This window comes from Aphelocoma coerulescens, chromosome 3 (genome assembly GCF_041296385.1).
Source record: "Aphelocoma coerulescens isolate FSJ_1873_10779 chromosome 3, UR_Acoe_1.0, whole genome shotgun sequence".
Lineage (NCBI taxonomy): Eukaryota > Metazoa > Chordata > Aves > Passeriformes > Corvidae > Aphelocoma > Aphelocoma coerulescens.
In genome coordinates this window covers 71,270,197-71,285,559 of record NC_091016.1, presented here as the reverse complement: position 1 = coordinate 71,285,559, position 15,363 = coordinate 71,270,197, and the positions used below count along the sequence as shown (strand labels likewise).

At 38.6% G+C, this 15,363-nt stretch overlaps 1 protein-coding gene across 9 annotated transcripts in view; it reads right to left on the bottom strand.

The window, feature by feature from the left end:
• The window catches only part of ECHDC1 (ethylmalonyl-CoA decarboxylase 1), a 41,406-nt gene that overhangs the window by 8,558 nt on the left and 17,485 nt on the right, over positions 1 to 15,363 (bottom strand). For all 9 annotated transcript variants that reach the window (XM_069010826.1, XM_069010832.1, XM_069010823.1 and 6 more), the window contains 2 exons: positions 14,160 to 14,212; positions 12,131 to 12,211 (listed from right to left, as the gene is read on the bottom strand). In XM_069010826.1, the coding sequence (XP_068866927.1) occupies positions 12,131 to 12,211; positions 14,160 to 14,212 (134 nt within the window). The remainder of the gene's footprint in view (positions 1 to 12,130; positions 12,212 to 14,159; positions 14,213 to 15,363) is intronic.

Below are 15,363 nucleotides of genomic sequence, written 5' to 3'. Positions count from 1 at the left end.
CTGCAATCCCAAATTTCAATAGACTAAAAGAAGACTGTGCACATTAATAATCTTTCCTGTTTATCAGCTTTAATCCATAACCTTTTCTACAAGAAAGCAATGGAAAGAAGTAGCTTTTTTTTATTTTAACAAGCCCATCAGAAAGTTACCTCTCTCAAATCCTTTCAGTGATTTAAAAACACTCCACCAATTAAAATCACAAAACAATAAACCTTCTTTATTTGAGGTTTAAATAAATTAAAATGATACCCGAGAAGCAAAATAAAAAAAATCCTACCAAGCCTCCCAAGCACAGAGTGTTCTAGGCACACTCTAAATCACAGTGTCAAAGGAGTAGGCTTGATACCATCCTAGGAAATTTCACCAGCACAAAAGCTTGCTTTTCTCACAGCTCTTCTCAAATCACTTTACAGAGACTATGTGGACTTTTATTTATAGTTACTAAATTATTTTGAAACATTCTTAGTGCATCCATTTTCTCCCCACTCACCACAAAAGCTAAAAACCAAACTTTACATAAAGTAGCCCAGAAAAATCTCTCATGTCTCCCTAGCACATATTGCCTTTACCCCCTACCTTTGCTGTCCTCCAGTCAGATTCTCCAATGCATTTTATGGTCAGGGTAAAAATCAGATCAAGTAAACAGACTCCTAATTACAGAAGTATTTTCTTAAATAAGAGTTAACATTCTTCTGAGTTGGCTGGGAAACCTGAGGGCACTTTCTAGAGGGGAGCAAAGGGACCTAAACAATGAGAATTGCATTCTTCAAAGGAGGCCTTAAAATAGTAATTTATAATGTGACTCTATCACGCTTTCTGACATCACCCAGAGTGAAATAAAATGCAGAAGACAAAGTCATACTTTCATCTAGAAGCACAAAACATTTGGTTGATGCTAAAATTCTAAAAAGTGGAGCTCTGAATCTAAAAAATGGAATATATAGCAATGACAAGGATTAGAGGAAGAGTTGGAACACTGGACACCAGTGCAGAAATTGCTAAACAGACATGAGACATTTTAGGAGGAATGTGGTCTCCAGGAATAAATAGGAAATTAAAGTGTGGATAACCAACACCTATTGCCCAAATATTGGGACATTCAACGGAAGAGGAGCCTCCAAAATCAACAAAGTCAGCTCAAAGAGGCTGCAAGATTACCAATTCTAAAGGAAGCCATTCCAGGGAAGAAGCACAAAAATAATATTGTTACTGGACAAAGATCCCTTGGATAACAGGAATTAAATTATAATAGGCAGACACAGAGAACTGCATGTCCCCCCAAAAAAGAGCATCTCATCACTAGCAAAGTCTGCACTGAAAAAAATCAAGAAAAGGTCTATCAGTAGCATGAAGGAGCTCAGTAAGGCAGCAGAGAAGACCATCTGGGAGAGTCCCCTGGCAAGACCCAGATTCAAACTGGTCTAGACATGACTGCGTAAGAACAACCAGAGAAGTGAAAAAGGATTTATTTCTTAAACACTTCCACAATCAAAGAAAAGGAGCTAAAAGAGGACCAGAGATGGTTAGTTTGAGAGAGGGATAATAAAAGGAAAGAAACATGGGGAAAGAAGCTGGTAGCAATACCCTGCAAGGGGAGTAGTGCAGTCTCAAGGTAGGTAAGGCCCCCCCAAAGTCTCCTGCAGGTGATGTCTGCTGTCATACTGGCTGCCATCCGCACAGACTTTCAATCTCATTCTGGACCAGAATCTCCCAGGAGTCAGGTACAGATGGAGGTTCACAACAGCAGACCTTAATTAGGGGGTTTAAACCTAATTTTTTACCTCAGGCTTGACACTTTCTCACTCATGGCTTCACAGAAGCTGGAGAGAAAAAAGCATGCTATAAAAAGCTACATTTCTTCTAAAAGGGATAAATGAAGCTGGATATTGGAAATTGCAGAAAGACATTTTCTGCAGCAGGAATGAAAAATTGAATTAGATGGCAGATCACAAGGTAAGAAATAAGGGCCCAAAAAAAGCATGACTGATTAAAACTCCACAAGCAGTATTAAAAGAAGTAAGATGAGCCTTTTTATTTTGTTTTCCCCTTCCCAGTCATTTTTCAATAAACTGACAGGAAAGAAAATAATTTGGCCAAATCACAAAGTGAATCTGCCCCATTTTCCAGGATGATGCTTCTTTAGGCTCACATGCAATGCCCACAGGGGGTTTCTAAGGCCCAAGGTTCCATCCCCACCATGGTGCTGGGGGTGGGCAGCACCATGCAGGAGGCCTTGGTGGAGATGGGGACAGGGCTGGCCAGAGGGCTCATGAAGCCCTTCACCACTGCCATGCCAGGTCATATGTGCTGCACACACACATCGGGTGGCCCCTTCACAAGCTGCGATGTGACATACAAGCTGTGTGAGCCACACACTGCTCCCTCATTCCATCTTGTGCCTAAGCATCCAAGTGAGTTGAGTAATTTCAGAAAACAGCAGAAAAAGTAAATTAAAAGGTCTTTCCTATGTAGGAGAGAAAAACTTTTTACAACTACACAGATAGCAATAAAGACTGCCCTGTCCACGGGTGCTGCCTTGGACCTGTTTAACACCTACTGTGCACACACTGGCGAGGAGCAGCATGGTTTTACAAAGGGTTATTGAACACACCCAGGGCTCAGATCACAATTTAAGAACACATAGAACCAAGAGAATAAAGCAGATAGTTACACTGGGGAGCTCTAATTCCCCTGAAGTGCACAATATAAACTCTGAAAATGGCATGAATCACCCAGAGCCATAAAACTGGACTGATGTCCCATCGTTCAAGATGCAGTGCCTGGATCTTCCTTACTACCTGAAATGTACAACAGCAATCCATGGGCTACCACCCTATTTCTCCTCCCTGGCTAATGACCAATATCTTACTAACACTCTCTTCTTGTAATTCACAGTTATGACCGTATTTGTATTACTCTGGTGTCAGTGGGTCCCAGGCACCTCAGTTACCATACAATTATTTTCAGAGCGGTTCTCATCTTGCCATAGCACTTGGGTCTTACCCATGAAGCAGGTTTTAGCTATTCTTTACAGGCTGCCAAAGCCTCAATACACAAATGAGTGAATGCCAAAATAATGCTCACAAAAAAATTACTCATGCTGGAAATCTGAAATGTTACATGAGTCTTTCCTTCCCAAAAAAGAAACTAGAGCTATTTGGATTCTGTTCAAGCAAACATTTTCAACAACAGATATGCCTTTTAGACTGAAGTAAAAAATTCTGTTAGGAAAGATCCAGTGATATTTTACTAGATTCTTTGATGAAAAAGACCACCTGGAGGTAAAGGTGTTGGATAATTAAATTTTTTTGTGAAATCTAAATGACAGTATTCATCTAGAAATAAAATAAAGTACAGTGGAGCTTGTTTTCAAAGAGGCAATATTGTATCTTTTAAATTATAGGCACACTTTCATGCAGCGTATGCAAACCATGTTTATAACTTTGGCTCCCCACATCTTTATTTTCATCATGTATGTTTATCAAAACCATAGAAAACAGAACAAAATTCTCCCAGACCAAATTCAAGAGTCTCTTAAGTCAGGAACATTTCAATCACATTTTCTGCTCGTCTCTACTGATGATACACAAAGGGGAGGAGGGGCTTCCCAACAGTGGCTCAGAGCTTGGCATCTAAAATGTCAAAACCACAAAGATCACCTCACTCGCCTGAACTCAGCTGACTGGAAAGGAACAGCATTGCTTGACATCAGCCCTGAGAGATGCAAGGTTCAAGCTGTTCTAATACTTTATGATGGATTTGATGTATCAGGTTTCTGCAACTCACAGCACTAAAGAACTTAAAATACAACGTAACGTCACACTAACAACCCTTCACAAGACACAGGGTAACAAGACACGCTTTGAAATTCAGCTGTCTCTGTACACGGAGCTACCAATGCTGCATTTGCACATCCTACACAATTTCTGTCTAAAGCAAAGAGAGATCATATACTTAGTTGAAATCACTGGTGATTCAATTATAATGGAATGTTGCCACTTTGTCAGGATACCATGTTAATTTCAAACAAAAAAATTCTGACAGTCGTGGTTTGGCTTTTTTTAAATCATCACGGTAGCTGTGACCTAAGTTTTCCAGATATGATATACGACTTCAGAGATTTTTTGGGGGGGGAGGGGAAGAGCACAACGATCTAACTCAAAAAGGCATAAATGGGATAGATAATTTAACATAAAAACTCTACATTGAAGCAGTAACCTGCTGCTTCTCCTCTTTACTTTTTAATATAGAGTATTAGCTATACTGATGGGAATTTCAAACCAACTTCAGATCACTGATGTCATGTTCAGCCTACCTGGACAAGAAGCAGGCACATTTTCAGCAAACTGCAACAGATCCCCCATAAATATCCCTAGGAGTGTGACCAATTATCACCAAAAGTATAATTTCCCCTGCTATCTTTTTATTTACAATCTTTGTCTCTTTCACACACACACAAATCCATGCTAATTTAAATTACTGGGTTTTTCTCAGTCTATATATTTGCTTTTTGTTTACAAATATGAATCATCAGCATACAAAATAGGACTGGAAGATAACACTTAGTAACAGACCATGGATACAGCAGAAGACCTTATACACAAAACAGTTTAAGCACAATAGGAATCTAACATAAGAATTTACAATTTGATTTATTCTTGCTGAAACTGCTGAGTCACAGCATAGTAATTAATTTCTTACTGACTACAGAATCCAGGAAGTAGGAAGCTGAAGCCACCAAGGTTAACAAGATTAAACAGTTCGCCATCTTGTTTCACACAATTTTGCATAAATCTGGAAGGAAGAGGAACACAGAAGTTCAGCCGGCTGGGCTCCAAATCTTCACTAAGACCTTGGACTGCTTTGGATCAAAGACAAAAATAAAACTGCGGGCCGAAGAGGAAGACTGGAAGTTGCAATTTTGAAGGCAACGCTTACAGTGGAAGTAGGCTGAGATCCACACAATGCTTGCTTACAGCCAGGGAAATTGAGTCATTTTGGGAACATCTGGTCATTTCAACGAACAGTAACCCTGATATGGACGATTACCCTTCAGACACCTACAATGTTAATTATATTGCTACTTGGAGTGATAAAGAGAGGAAGAGCTCTTTTCATACTCCTTCAGTAGCACATGACAGGGCTGAAAAATGAAACAGCTAACAGGGACTCAGGAAGACATTCTCTGGAAGCTGATCCAGTGCAAAGTTAAGCAGTTGAAAGCTGTAGCTTCATTGGAAACCAAGGGTATCTAACATCTCCCTAGAGACAAAAGGAGTAGATTGTATTCTCACCCCTTACAGTTCTTTGCCATCTCCTAGAGACTTAGCTCTTCCTTTACACTGGCTATAGACAATATTATATTCCCTTACAAGCCACTCTAGTTAACAGTAAAAACAGGAAAAATCCAGGTTTTCTGTTGCTTTTTAGTGAGATAATTGACTCATACAGGCATTTTCATTGCTGCTTGGCAAATCAGAGGTAAGAAGCAAGCTGGGATTATGGAGCAGGGACACCCTCCTCCCATAGCCAAGGAAGCTATTCAGGCAGTCTGTCCTCACAAAGCCACAGCTCAGTATAACCTTACCTCAAAATCAGCAGACTGGAATATATAAGCGTTTCTCACACTTCATATTAACCAGTTTGTGGAGCTATCTGATGATAAATACATACATATATTAAAAAAAAAAATTAGTAGTGAAGATCAGCAATGATGCATCCAACTCAAATACCCCAAATATCAGTTTATCTAAACTTGGAATTAGTCACTTCACAGATGCCAGCACAGTGGACAAATCCAGTGCATTTGTACTCTTTTCTCATATTCTCTTTGAATCTTAAATGCTTCTCTACACTGGACCAACAGCTCAGTGTATCAGCAAGTATCAGAATGGGTCCAGACCTGCATCCTCTAAAATCTGCCTTATCTAAGTTTTCCATTATCTGGACTATCTCTGTTTATTATTATCATGCAGCACATTTTATCAGCTGCAGACAGGATTGTTCAACAGAAAGGATGTACAATTGCATGGTACAAGTGGTCTAAAATGTAGACACATGCTGATAAGAAAAATTTCATTTACCCAGGATAAGATGGTTTGGCCTCCCAAAAGAAAAAAAAGAAAAACAAAACAAACTAAACAACCTAGAATGAAGTAAATCCCTGCAAGAAGAAAACTTTGGAAAGAAAACATCTACTCAAATTAATGCTTTGTTGATATTATTTAAATTTCTACTAAAATCAAACAGTGGTAATTTGAATTGTAGACTACATCTAAAAATGCTCTGCCTGAAAGACTGTAAACATGCAAAATTCAATCCCAAATGAAAACTGGTAAAAAACCCTCAACACCAGTCCATAAATAGAAGGCAAATAACAGAAGCTCTTGAGCCCATTTCTAGCAGTGCTTACTTAATCAGATGTCAAATGTACCACGTCAAAAATAAGAACAGCCTTTTTAAAGGCAGGCAATGTGAGATTTTTAAAATCATAACCAGAAACCTGTAGTAACAAACCCCCCAGGGCTCTAAAAATGCCAAGTGATGTAGGATTGCATTGGAATTCTAAAACTGCCAACTGATTTGCAGATTTTAAATACACACACATACACACACATATATATAAGAGATTAAAATTCTATATAGTTTTAAAAAGTGACCTACGCCACATAGCAAGCACTTGAAGCTGTGAGAACATGGTGTCCCACCCTTGAGGAGAAGGGAGAACCCAAGACTCATAGATGCTCGTGGTCAAAAGGAATGGCAAAAGTCAGAGGATCCACAAAAGCTTACAGAGTTTTATTATAATTTACACACTTGGCATGGACATTGTTATTCTAGTCCCTGACCCCCCAGTATAAGCATACAGCAGTGGGTTTTGGATAAGCAGTAGGGTGAAAGGGAAGAGAGAGAGAGATGAATTAAAGAGAGACAAAGAAAGGAAGAAAGAGAATAAAAGAGAGATCAGTCCTGGCTGAAGCATTGATCCAGCTGGAGTATCCAGGGTTCTGGGGCACACACACGCTCAGCCTTTGTGGGGATACTTTTTTATACATATGTTGATCCTGTCCTGGAGGTAAGCTTCTCACTTTCTATGAAAATTAGTTATCATGCACAGTCCTTTCTTCTAGACCTTTCTGGAAGTGGGTTGGAGGCTTCAGAGGTCTTCGATGGTCTTAATTCCCCCCTAAAGTGCATGCCTGCTTCTCAAATTCATTCCTGCACTTGCCCTGTACTGTGTTGTGCTTATCTCCAGGCAGCAGAACAAGGACATTTGTCCCAGAAAAGTGCTGCTCCACCTCCACATGGCCCTCTTCTCCACCCACATCCTGTTCTTTCTCACAGTGTGTTATTACCAACAATCCTTGGCTGGCTCCATGGCTACCCAGCTATCAGTGTTTGAAACATACACATTTTAGTCCTTTATCTTTTAGGCTTCTACAGAGAACCCACTCTCAGATTTGGCTACTGATTCTTCTGTGATGGTGTGTAGCAATTTTACAGTCACATGAATGAAAAGTGCTTTCTGAGCCTGGACTCTGCAAGAACTCATGAGAATGTGAACCCCGTCCTGCTACATTCATATCAGGCTCTGTCCAATGAAAAATGCTACTATGTACTGAGGCACCCTCATTTCAAACAGGTGCATCTTGTGCACCTAAATGCTCCTCCTGAAAAAATTAAAAGCCCAAATCCTTTTTTTAGAGTGAAATATTTCCAAAGAAGCTCAGGTGCTGTGCTCTGATGTTCTGAAATCTATTTTCAAAAAAGTTTACTGTAGAATACTAAAGTCTTTATGGCTTCGTCCACTTCTCCTTTTTGAAAGGTGAAACAACTGAAAAGTTGGTCATAGTGGACCTACATCTATGCAGTGGTTAGATTATCTTCTGCTCCTTTGATTTCCTATAAATTGCTAAATACATCTTGTAAAAGGAAATAAACATAAATTATCACAGGAACACAAACATCCAAAGTTATTAAATAACATTTCATTTCATTGTATCTCTTATTAAGTGTTTTGTGGAACATGTTTAACACCTTAAAATGTAATACTAAGCATGCCTACATATTTCACAAAAATATAGAAAACACACTGCTAAAATGAAGGAAGGCCAATTTGATAAATGCAGTATTATTAGCATAAGCTAATAGTTAGCTCAGCACTTAAACAGTAATGAAACTGGCCCTTTGCAATTTAACTGTGCAACATCAACTATAGCTGAAGAAATTATAGTTCATTAATTTATTTTCTAAAGAAGAAAAGGAAATTACTGCTGTCTCTACCTACGAGCTCATTCTGAGATCAATGGTATGAGAAATAGGCAGTTTTATATCTCAGCACTCTTGTCCTCTGCCTCAAAACACTACCTTTTAAATTTGATTGACATGGCAGGGACACACCTCTACTTGGACTGCAGCAGCATTAGAGAGGAAAAACAGGGTAGCAGGAAAGAGACTCTGTGTCTCAGAAGCACTGAAATACAATGGAAGTAATTTTGCCAAGCGATGTAGGACCAAATTTTCAAAGTTGTAGATGCATGTAAAAGATCTACACAGACATTGCCCCAGAGAGATTTCTCAAAGGCACCAACATGAAATAGAAGACAAAACAGCTCAGAATTCAAAGTTAGTTATTCTGGCTATTTGTTGGTAGTGCACTGCAGTGACAGCACTCAGAGATTATTGTGACATGCTAATTGCACAAATGGATTCATTACCAACTGTCTCTTACCCATATCTGTCAGCTTATTGCCCAACAATCCACTACCATTCCTGTTTTCCTGTCCAAATTCCTCAACCAATCCTGCCAAATCTGTTCTCCTTACCTTCACACATTGTGTAAGCACAAGACACACTTCAAGTTTCTGCATATAGGAACCCAATGCAGGTACTTCAATTATTTGTAAAACTGCATCACTAAATCCAACATCCCATTCACTTCTGCACCTCACTGAAATGGCTGCAGTGTCATGCAGAGCTGTAAAATACATTAACATTTGGCAGCAGACACCACAAGCCACCTTCACAGGCTCACCTGTGGCACACTGAAAAAAGTCAGCATTTCTTGAAAATGGTACTAGAATGCTCAACTGTCTAAACAAGTTTCATACTTGCACACTTCTACATTACTCAGTTTTGCAGTAATAATTGAGTAAATAATTATAGTGTCAGAAGCTTTATCTTTCCAATTTTCAAATCAGAAAAAGTCTGAAAGGAAATTAATTACCTTGCTCGTTTGGACTGATTTTTTTTCCCTCCTAGTAACATGTTTATGATCTTTATAAGGATGCTGCTCTTCTGGAGAGTCATACTCCAACAAGACATAAATCAGCTAAGATTGAAGAAGGTGTTTTGAGAAGACGTCTTCCTCCAGATTAAAGGTGGACTGACCTAAAATGCTTTCACTTTTCATCACTGTCCTTATGTCAGCAATAAGTGTGCCAAAGTTCACAAAAGCCCTCCCTAATCCAATTTAAAATGAGCCAGCTTAAAACAGAGTGAGACAATTAGCCACAAGAACTGCTACAGGAAGAATGTATCAGTAATATCTTAAACCACCTCAGCTATTTTAAAATTGGATTTGTCCACACCTCTACTTTAGTAGAGATGTGCATCATGCTGCCAGAGCACATTTCAGAGGAAGTACCTGGGTCATTTTGGTTCAAGCGAGTTGCTTCAACAATATCAGTATAGTTAATGTAGTACACAGTGGCAGAGATAAAAATATGAAAATATTTCAGGCCATATCTTGGTTTGAGACAAATTTGGAGGAAAATGTCTGAAATGAACGTCCCTCTGTTAGAAGGCAGATTTCAGCAGCCCCGCCCCCAGCAGGTTCAGAAAGAAATTCCTCAGAGGAAAGTGAAAAAACCCCTATTTATTTAACAAGCAAAGTGCACACAGGCACAGAAAAGGGAATGAATAATGTTAAATAATAAAACCTCTCACTTTGGAGAAGAAACCTGGGTAGATTTCAGAGTCCTTTCTGTGGGTGTGGCTCTGCCCTCTCCAGAGCTGGGGTTCAGCATGGGCACCTCCAGGCCACTGTGTGGGGCCTCCTGGTGATGTTGTTCTGGACAGGAGCAGAACAGTCCCAAGCAAAGTTCTTGCCTCAGCTAGCAGGATAGCTAAAAAGCAAAGAGTTTTAACTCTCTGCCTCTCCCAAGAAAAGGAGCCGAGAGCTGGGAAAAAGCAGGAAGGTGCTTTCCTTGGCTCAGCAGCAAGAGCAATGCAGGGGGGTGTGTGTGTCCTTGAGCACAAACTGCTCTGAAAAATTCGCCTGGCTTCTCTCCCCCCTCTCCTGAGAAACAGCTTAAAGATGCAGGAAGGCAAAGGATTCATGTCTGGCATAGGGCAGATGATAGTCATACAGTCACCCCGGGACAGACCAAAACCAAGCAGTTTGGTAGTTTAAACAGAGACTGTGAAAAACAGAACTCTATTTGAAAATCTAGAATTAAAAGCAGCCACAACAAACTCATTTGTTTTAGAAAATAAAATGTCCAAGCAGTTTATTCGAGGAAGAAAACAAATCTCTGATTTCTGTCTCAAGCTCATCTTTTGTCATCTAGTGACTGAGGACAGAATACCTGTTCCACTAATACCTATTTATAGTTCTCAAAAAACCCCCAGGATTTTGTCCAACAGTACTAAAATTTTCAAATTCAAGAGCAATAACAGCACAGAGTATGTTTCTCTGTCTTGTTGCTGTTATTAATTAAGTCCCATTTGCTGCTCCTGAATTGCTGTTATTTAGTTGCACTGGATGGGTGTGTAGAAAGTAATGGAAGATGGATCAACAGCTGTAGTTATTATGAAAATTATGGCAATGCATAAGAGGAACTGCAGCTGCTCAATTCATGCAAATAAGAGTTACTTGACAATGCCTATAATTACACAGCATGTCAAAACAGCATAGCTGGAGTGTAAGTAGAGACTACATATTTTAGAAAGCCAAAAGATTTCCATTTCATTACATTCCCATTCCCTAAACTCCTATTTAGAGATAACAAGAAACACTTTCTGCCGACAGGCTCACAGATAGAGAAAGGTCTGCTGAGTCTCCCAGGTGCATTCTCCTGCCAGCACTGCAGCTGTCAAACATAGAGTCTCTCTGCTGTTTCCCAGGCATTTGTAACACAGCCTGGACTCACATCACAGCTGGGGTTTCAGCTCACCGTGTGCTGAGCAGATATAAAGAAAGATCCAACCACATCTACCTTCAAAGCTAAGAAAGATTGCTTCTAAGTGGCTTAGACAATGCAGATACCATCTCCTCTAGCCAAAGCCTGTTCCTGATACCTGGAACAGCACTGCAATATTCTAGTTTTCTTTACTTTTGAGTGTACCTTCTTTCAGCTTGTGTGGGGAAATTCCTTTCCCACTTCAGGCATTAAGGCCTCTTCAAGGGCACATTTCCTTTTCTTAGATAAAAATTTCACTAAAAGCTCCTCATTTTCAGAGATGCTGCCCACTGTGCTTATCTGTTACATCTGTAGGCTGTTTGCACATGAGCAGTGGTTTATATAAAGTGACATTTTATTACTTTCATTTCTTCCCATTCCTGTTCTGCCAGTTTAATTAAAGCCCTTTTTTTTTTTTTTGCCAGTTTTTTCATGCTAGCAAATCCCTGCAGCTGAATGGAAAAAAAAAAACAGGGACAAAACCTCATTTGTTTTCCTCTGCACCTCAAAATCTTGTTTCAACAACTGTGCAGCACAAAATGATGTTACAAATAAGAAACTCAGAACAAGAAATACGATACTAATGAAGATATCTATTTATTTTTACTTGTGACATTCACATAAAGAGACACAGGGAGATACACAATTTTGCACCCCTCCTACCTCTCACTCAGGGGTGAGTTGAACCCGCTTGGTATGTAACACAGTCAGTTTCAAGTTCCTTACTGCTCTTGGTTCACATGGTGATCCAAACCACACAACCTGGCAGAAACCACAACTTTTTTTTTCCTGTGAAGTCTGATGACAAAATCTAGTTGCAATCTAGTTCCTTGGAACCCAGGAACATGACTCCTGGTAGAAGTAGTACCTCAAGCTTCTCACATTTCACTTGGACAATCATTAAATCGCTGACCCAACGTAACAGCTACACAACTTGTTAGCCTTACCTGAAATCACAGGCTGTGGTAAGTTCTGCTCCTCCTCCAAAAGCTTTTCCTTGAACTAGTGCAACACTGATCAAAGGCAACCTACACAAGAGACTTTAGTAAGCAAAATTCATGCTTTTAGCCTTTCAGAAATTACAAAACAATTCAACCAAACCATCTCTACAGTAAAAGTTGAGAAAAATGTACTGTTCCAATTTATTCAAATAACTACATCTTTGTGGGCAAGCAGCACAATACCAATTCCACTTATTTCAAAATTACTATTGCATAATTGATACAGAATCCCAAAATGAAACAGCAAGACAGATATATCAAATAAAATCAAAATAAATATCATGTACTGAAAAACACATACTATGAAAAATACCTGCTATAGATTATGCCTAAAAAGACTACCTGCAAGGAGTGACAGGATAGCAACACAAGATTCTACTCTAAGCCAGCACATCCCAGAAAGAGACACAAAGAACTGAAGGGCCAGGTTATCTAAAATTAATGAGATATACCATGACAGCTTCAGCAGCTTCTTCAAACAGAGTGCTACTATCTCAGTCATCAACAAAACTTTTTTTTGCAGACAAAACCTTTTGAGGAAAGCAGCAATCTGTTACCTTTGTTGGTGTTGTATTTAATCATGTTCAAGGTATTTAATCATGTTCAAGGTAATTCAAAGGACAGAGGGAAGGAAGAGTATGTTTCCCCACTGCTGATGTGAAATGAATACTAACGAATAGTGACTTAGGATAAGGCAAGTTCCGTAAAAGATGAAGACAGCTGGTTAGTCACAGAATTTGCACACTAATACAGCTGTTCCATCTTTTACTATGAAAAGACATTTAGCTTTTTGAGCAGTTTACAAACCTCATTCAGAAATCAGCTTCCTAATCATAACCACACGTCTGGTTTTAGTTCTATTTTAACAGAAGCACCAACACTTTCTTATGGCCCAGGTTCACTTAAAAGCTGCAGCACAGTTCATACAATACTTAGCTCAACTGAACCCACTGGAAGAGGGCAATCTCATTTTTCCTGTTGTTTATGAGAAACCAGAAGATAGGGGTCCAAGATGGCTACATCCACACTCTAATCCATTTGAGGTACCTCTTTCAGGAGCACAGTCAGCCTCAGCTCTAAGGGAGACTAATCCCATCTACAGCAGATGTCCCCAGACAGCAGTTCAGTGCTCCCCCTGAACCACGGCTTAAAGATACACTAAGTCAACACACCTGAGGTGGGGACTTAATCTTTACACATCTTCCTCCTCTTAGCCTTGCCCCATCAATTTTTATCATATGATTATATGGAGGCCAGCTTATGCAAATGGCTTCCAATCCTGAGGATTCCTTACAGTACTACTACTATGTCTCCAATCTCCTGGGTAATTTTACAGAAAAAATGTTAAATGTTAATTCATAACACTTTCTCATATAGATTATTTGAAAACAAAGAATATTTGAAAACAAAGAGTATTCATCTTCAAAGAGCTTGAGCAGAGAAAGACAGACTCTACCACAAATGGATTTAATAGAAACGTGATTTCTTAAGGGAAGCAAAGTCTAAAGGAAAGGGCGTTTTTTTCAGAAGTACCAGATGGTAGAACTGACTACACTCCTCTTGTGAAGTGGGAAGATTAAATAAATATATCAAATAAATGTTACCTATGTAGGCTGCATAACCTGTTGCTGCTTGTTATTTAAGAGCTACAGATTTCCACTGAGTTAGAGAGGTCAAGTTTCAGACAATTTGAAGGCCAAGATTTCCTAAACTCTGGGTATCCCCTAGCTCTACAAATATAAGCCTAGGGTTTTTTTTCCTGTTCCAATCTCTGGAAAGTCTAATAGTTGCAAAATGTTCAGGTCTCATTTAAATCCATAAATACCTACATGTTTAACATGTGTGAATACAAAGTCCGGGATTCCAAATTACATACTTAAAACTATGTATTTAACTTTAAACATCTCATTAAAAAGTTAGCCAAAATACATTCTGATACTTATAATTACTTCATCAAAAAGGGTAAATATATTACCTCATAAGTCTGGTTAAGGTGTTTTGCATAAACATGCACATATTCATCCCATCCTACAAAGAATAGGAAATTAAAAAACGTTAAGTGATCCTGATGTGAAGCAATTAAACACACAGATGGAGTAGACAGGAATAAATATATTTTATATTTACTTCAGCTTTTTTTTTTTTTTCTATTTGGCTCATGTTGCCCAAATTCTAGCCCAACCCTACTATGCACTAATAGAAAATCTAGCATAACTCAGGTTAAAATAAAAAAAAGCAGAACTCAATCGATTTATATAAATTTCAGTTATAATTAAGCCACTGCTAAAGTAATTGCAATACTGAATTTCTATGTTGTGAAATTTTAGCCTTTCTTCTTAATTTCCTCTTCTCACTTCAAGTTGAATACCCATAAATCTGAGTTTTTAAACTCTGTACAAAGTCAAAGTGTGCTGCATACTTTTTACTGTTCCAAATCCATAGTTTTAGACAAGATACAATTTACCAATTTAATCTTTTATTGTTTGGGCCAAAAGCATTTCAGCTAAAAAATCAACAAACCAAACCACAAAACACCAAAATAAATAAAAAAACAAACCAGAAATAAGATTCTTCTTATCTCTCTCATCCTGTTTCACATCTCTTTGCAATCAATAGTGAAAAAGACACAATCATTTCCTTCTAATCCAGTACAAGAACTAAAGGGTTCCAAATAAAATACATTAAAAAAAAAAATTTCTTCCTACAACATGGAGTTAAAATGTGGAACACTTGGCAGCAGGGCATTACACCCTCTACACAAATTCAAGAACAACTACATAAAATCACAACAGGAACAGCAACAAAAGGTTATTACATAGAAGGCAACACCTCTAGCTCTAGCAGTCTTAGTCACAAATTGCTGGGGGCTAAGTAAATATTTTGAGGCAAAATCATTATCTATCTGCCTTTCCTGTTATTATACTCTTTCTCAGACATCTAGTATTAATCAGGAACTTGTCAAATAACTGGTCTAAATGATCCAGAATCATCACGTTCATATGCATACTGAACTGAACCACACATACTATTTATCCCAGATTAAATAAAAAAATTATGTTTGGACACTGTAGAAATAAAAAAACCAGTAGGTAACAATTTCAACACATCTTTCAAATAATAAATTAAGAAAAAAAATCCAAGCAGACCAAACCCAACATCTCTTTACTGGAATTTACTAA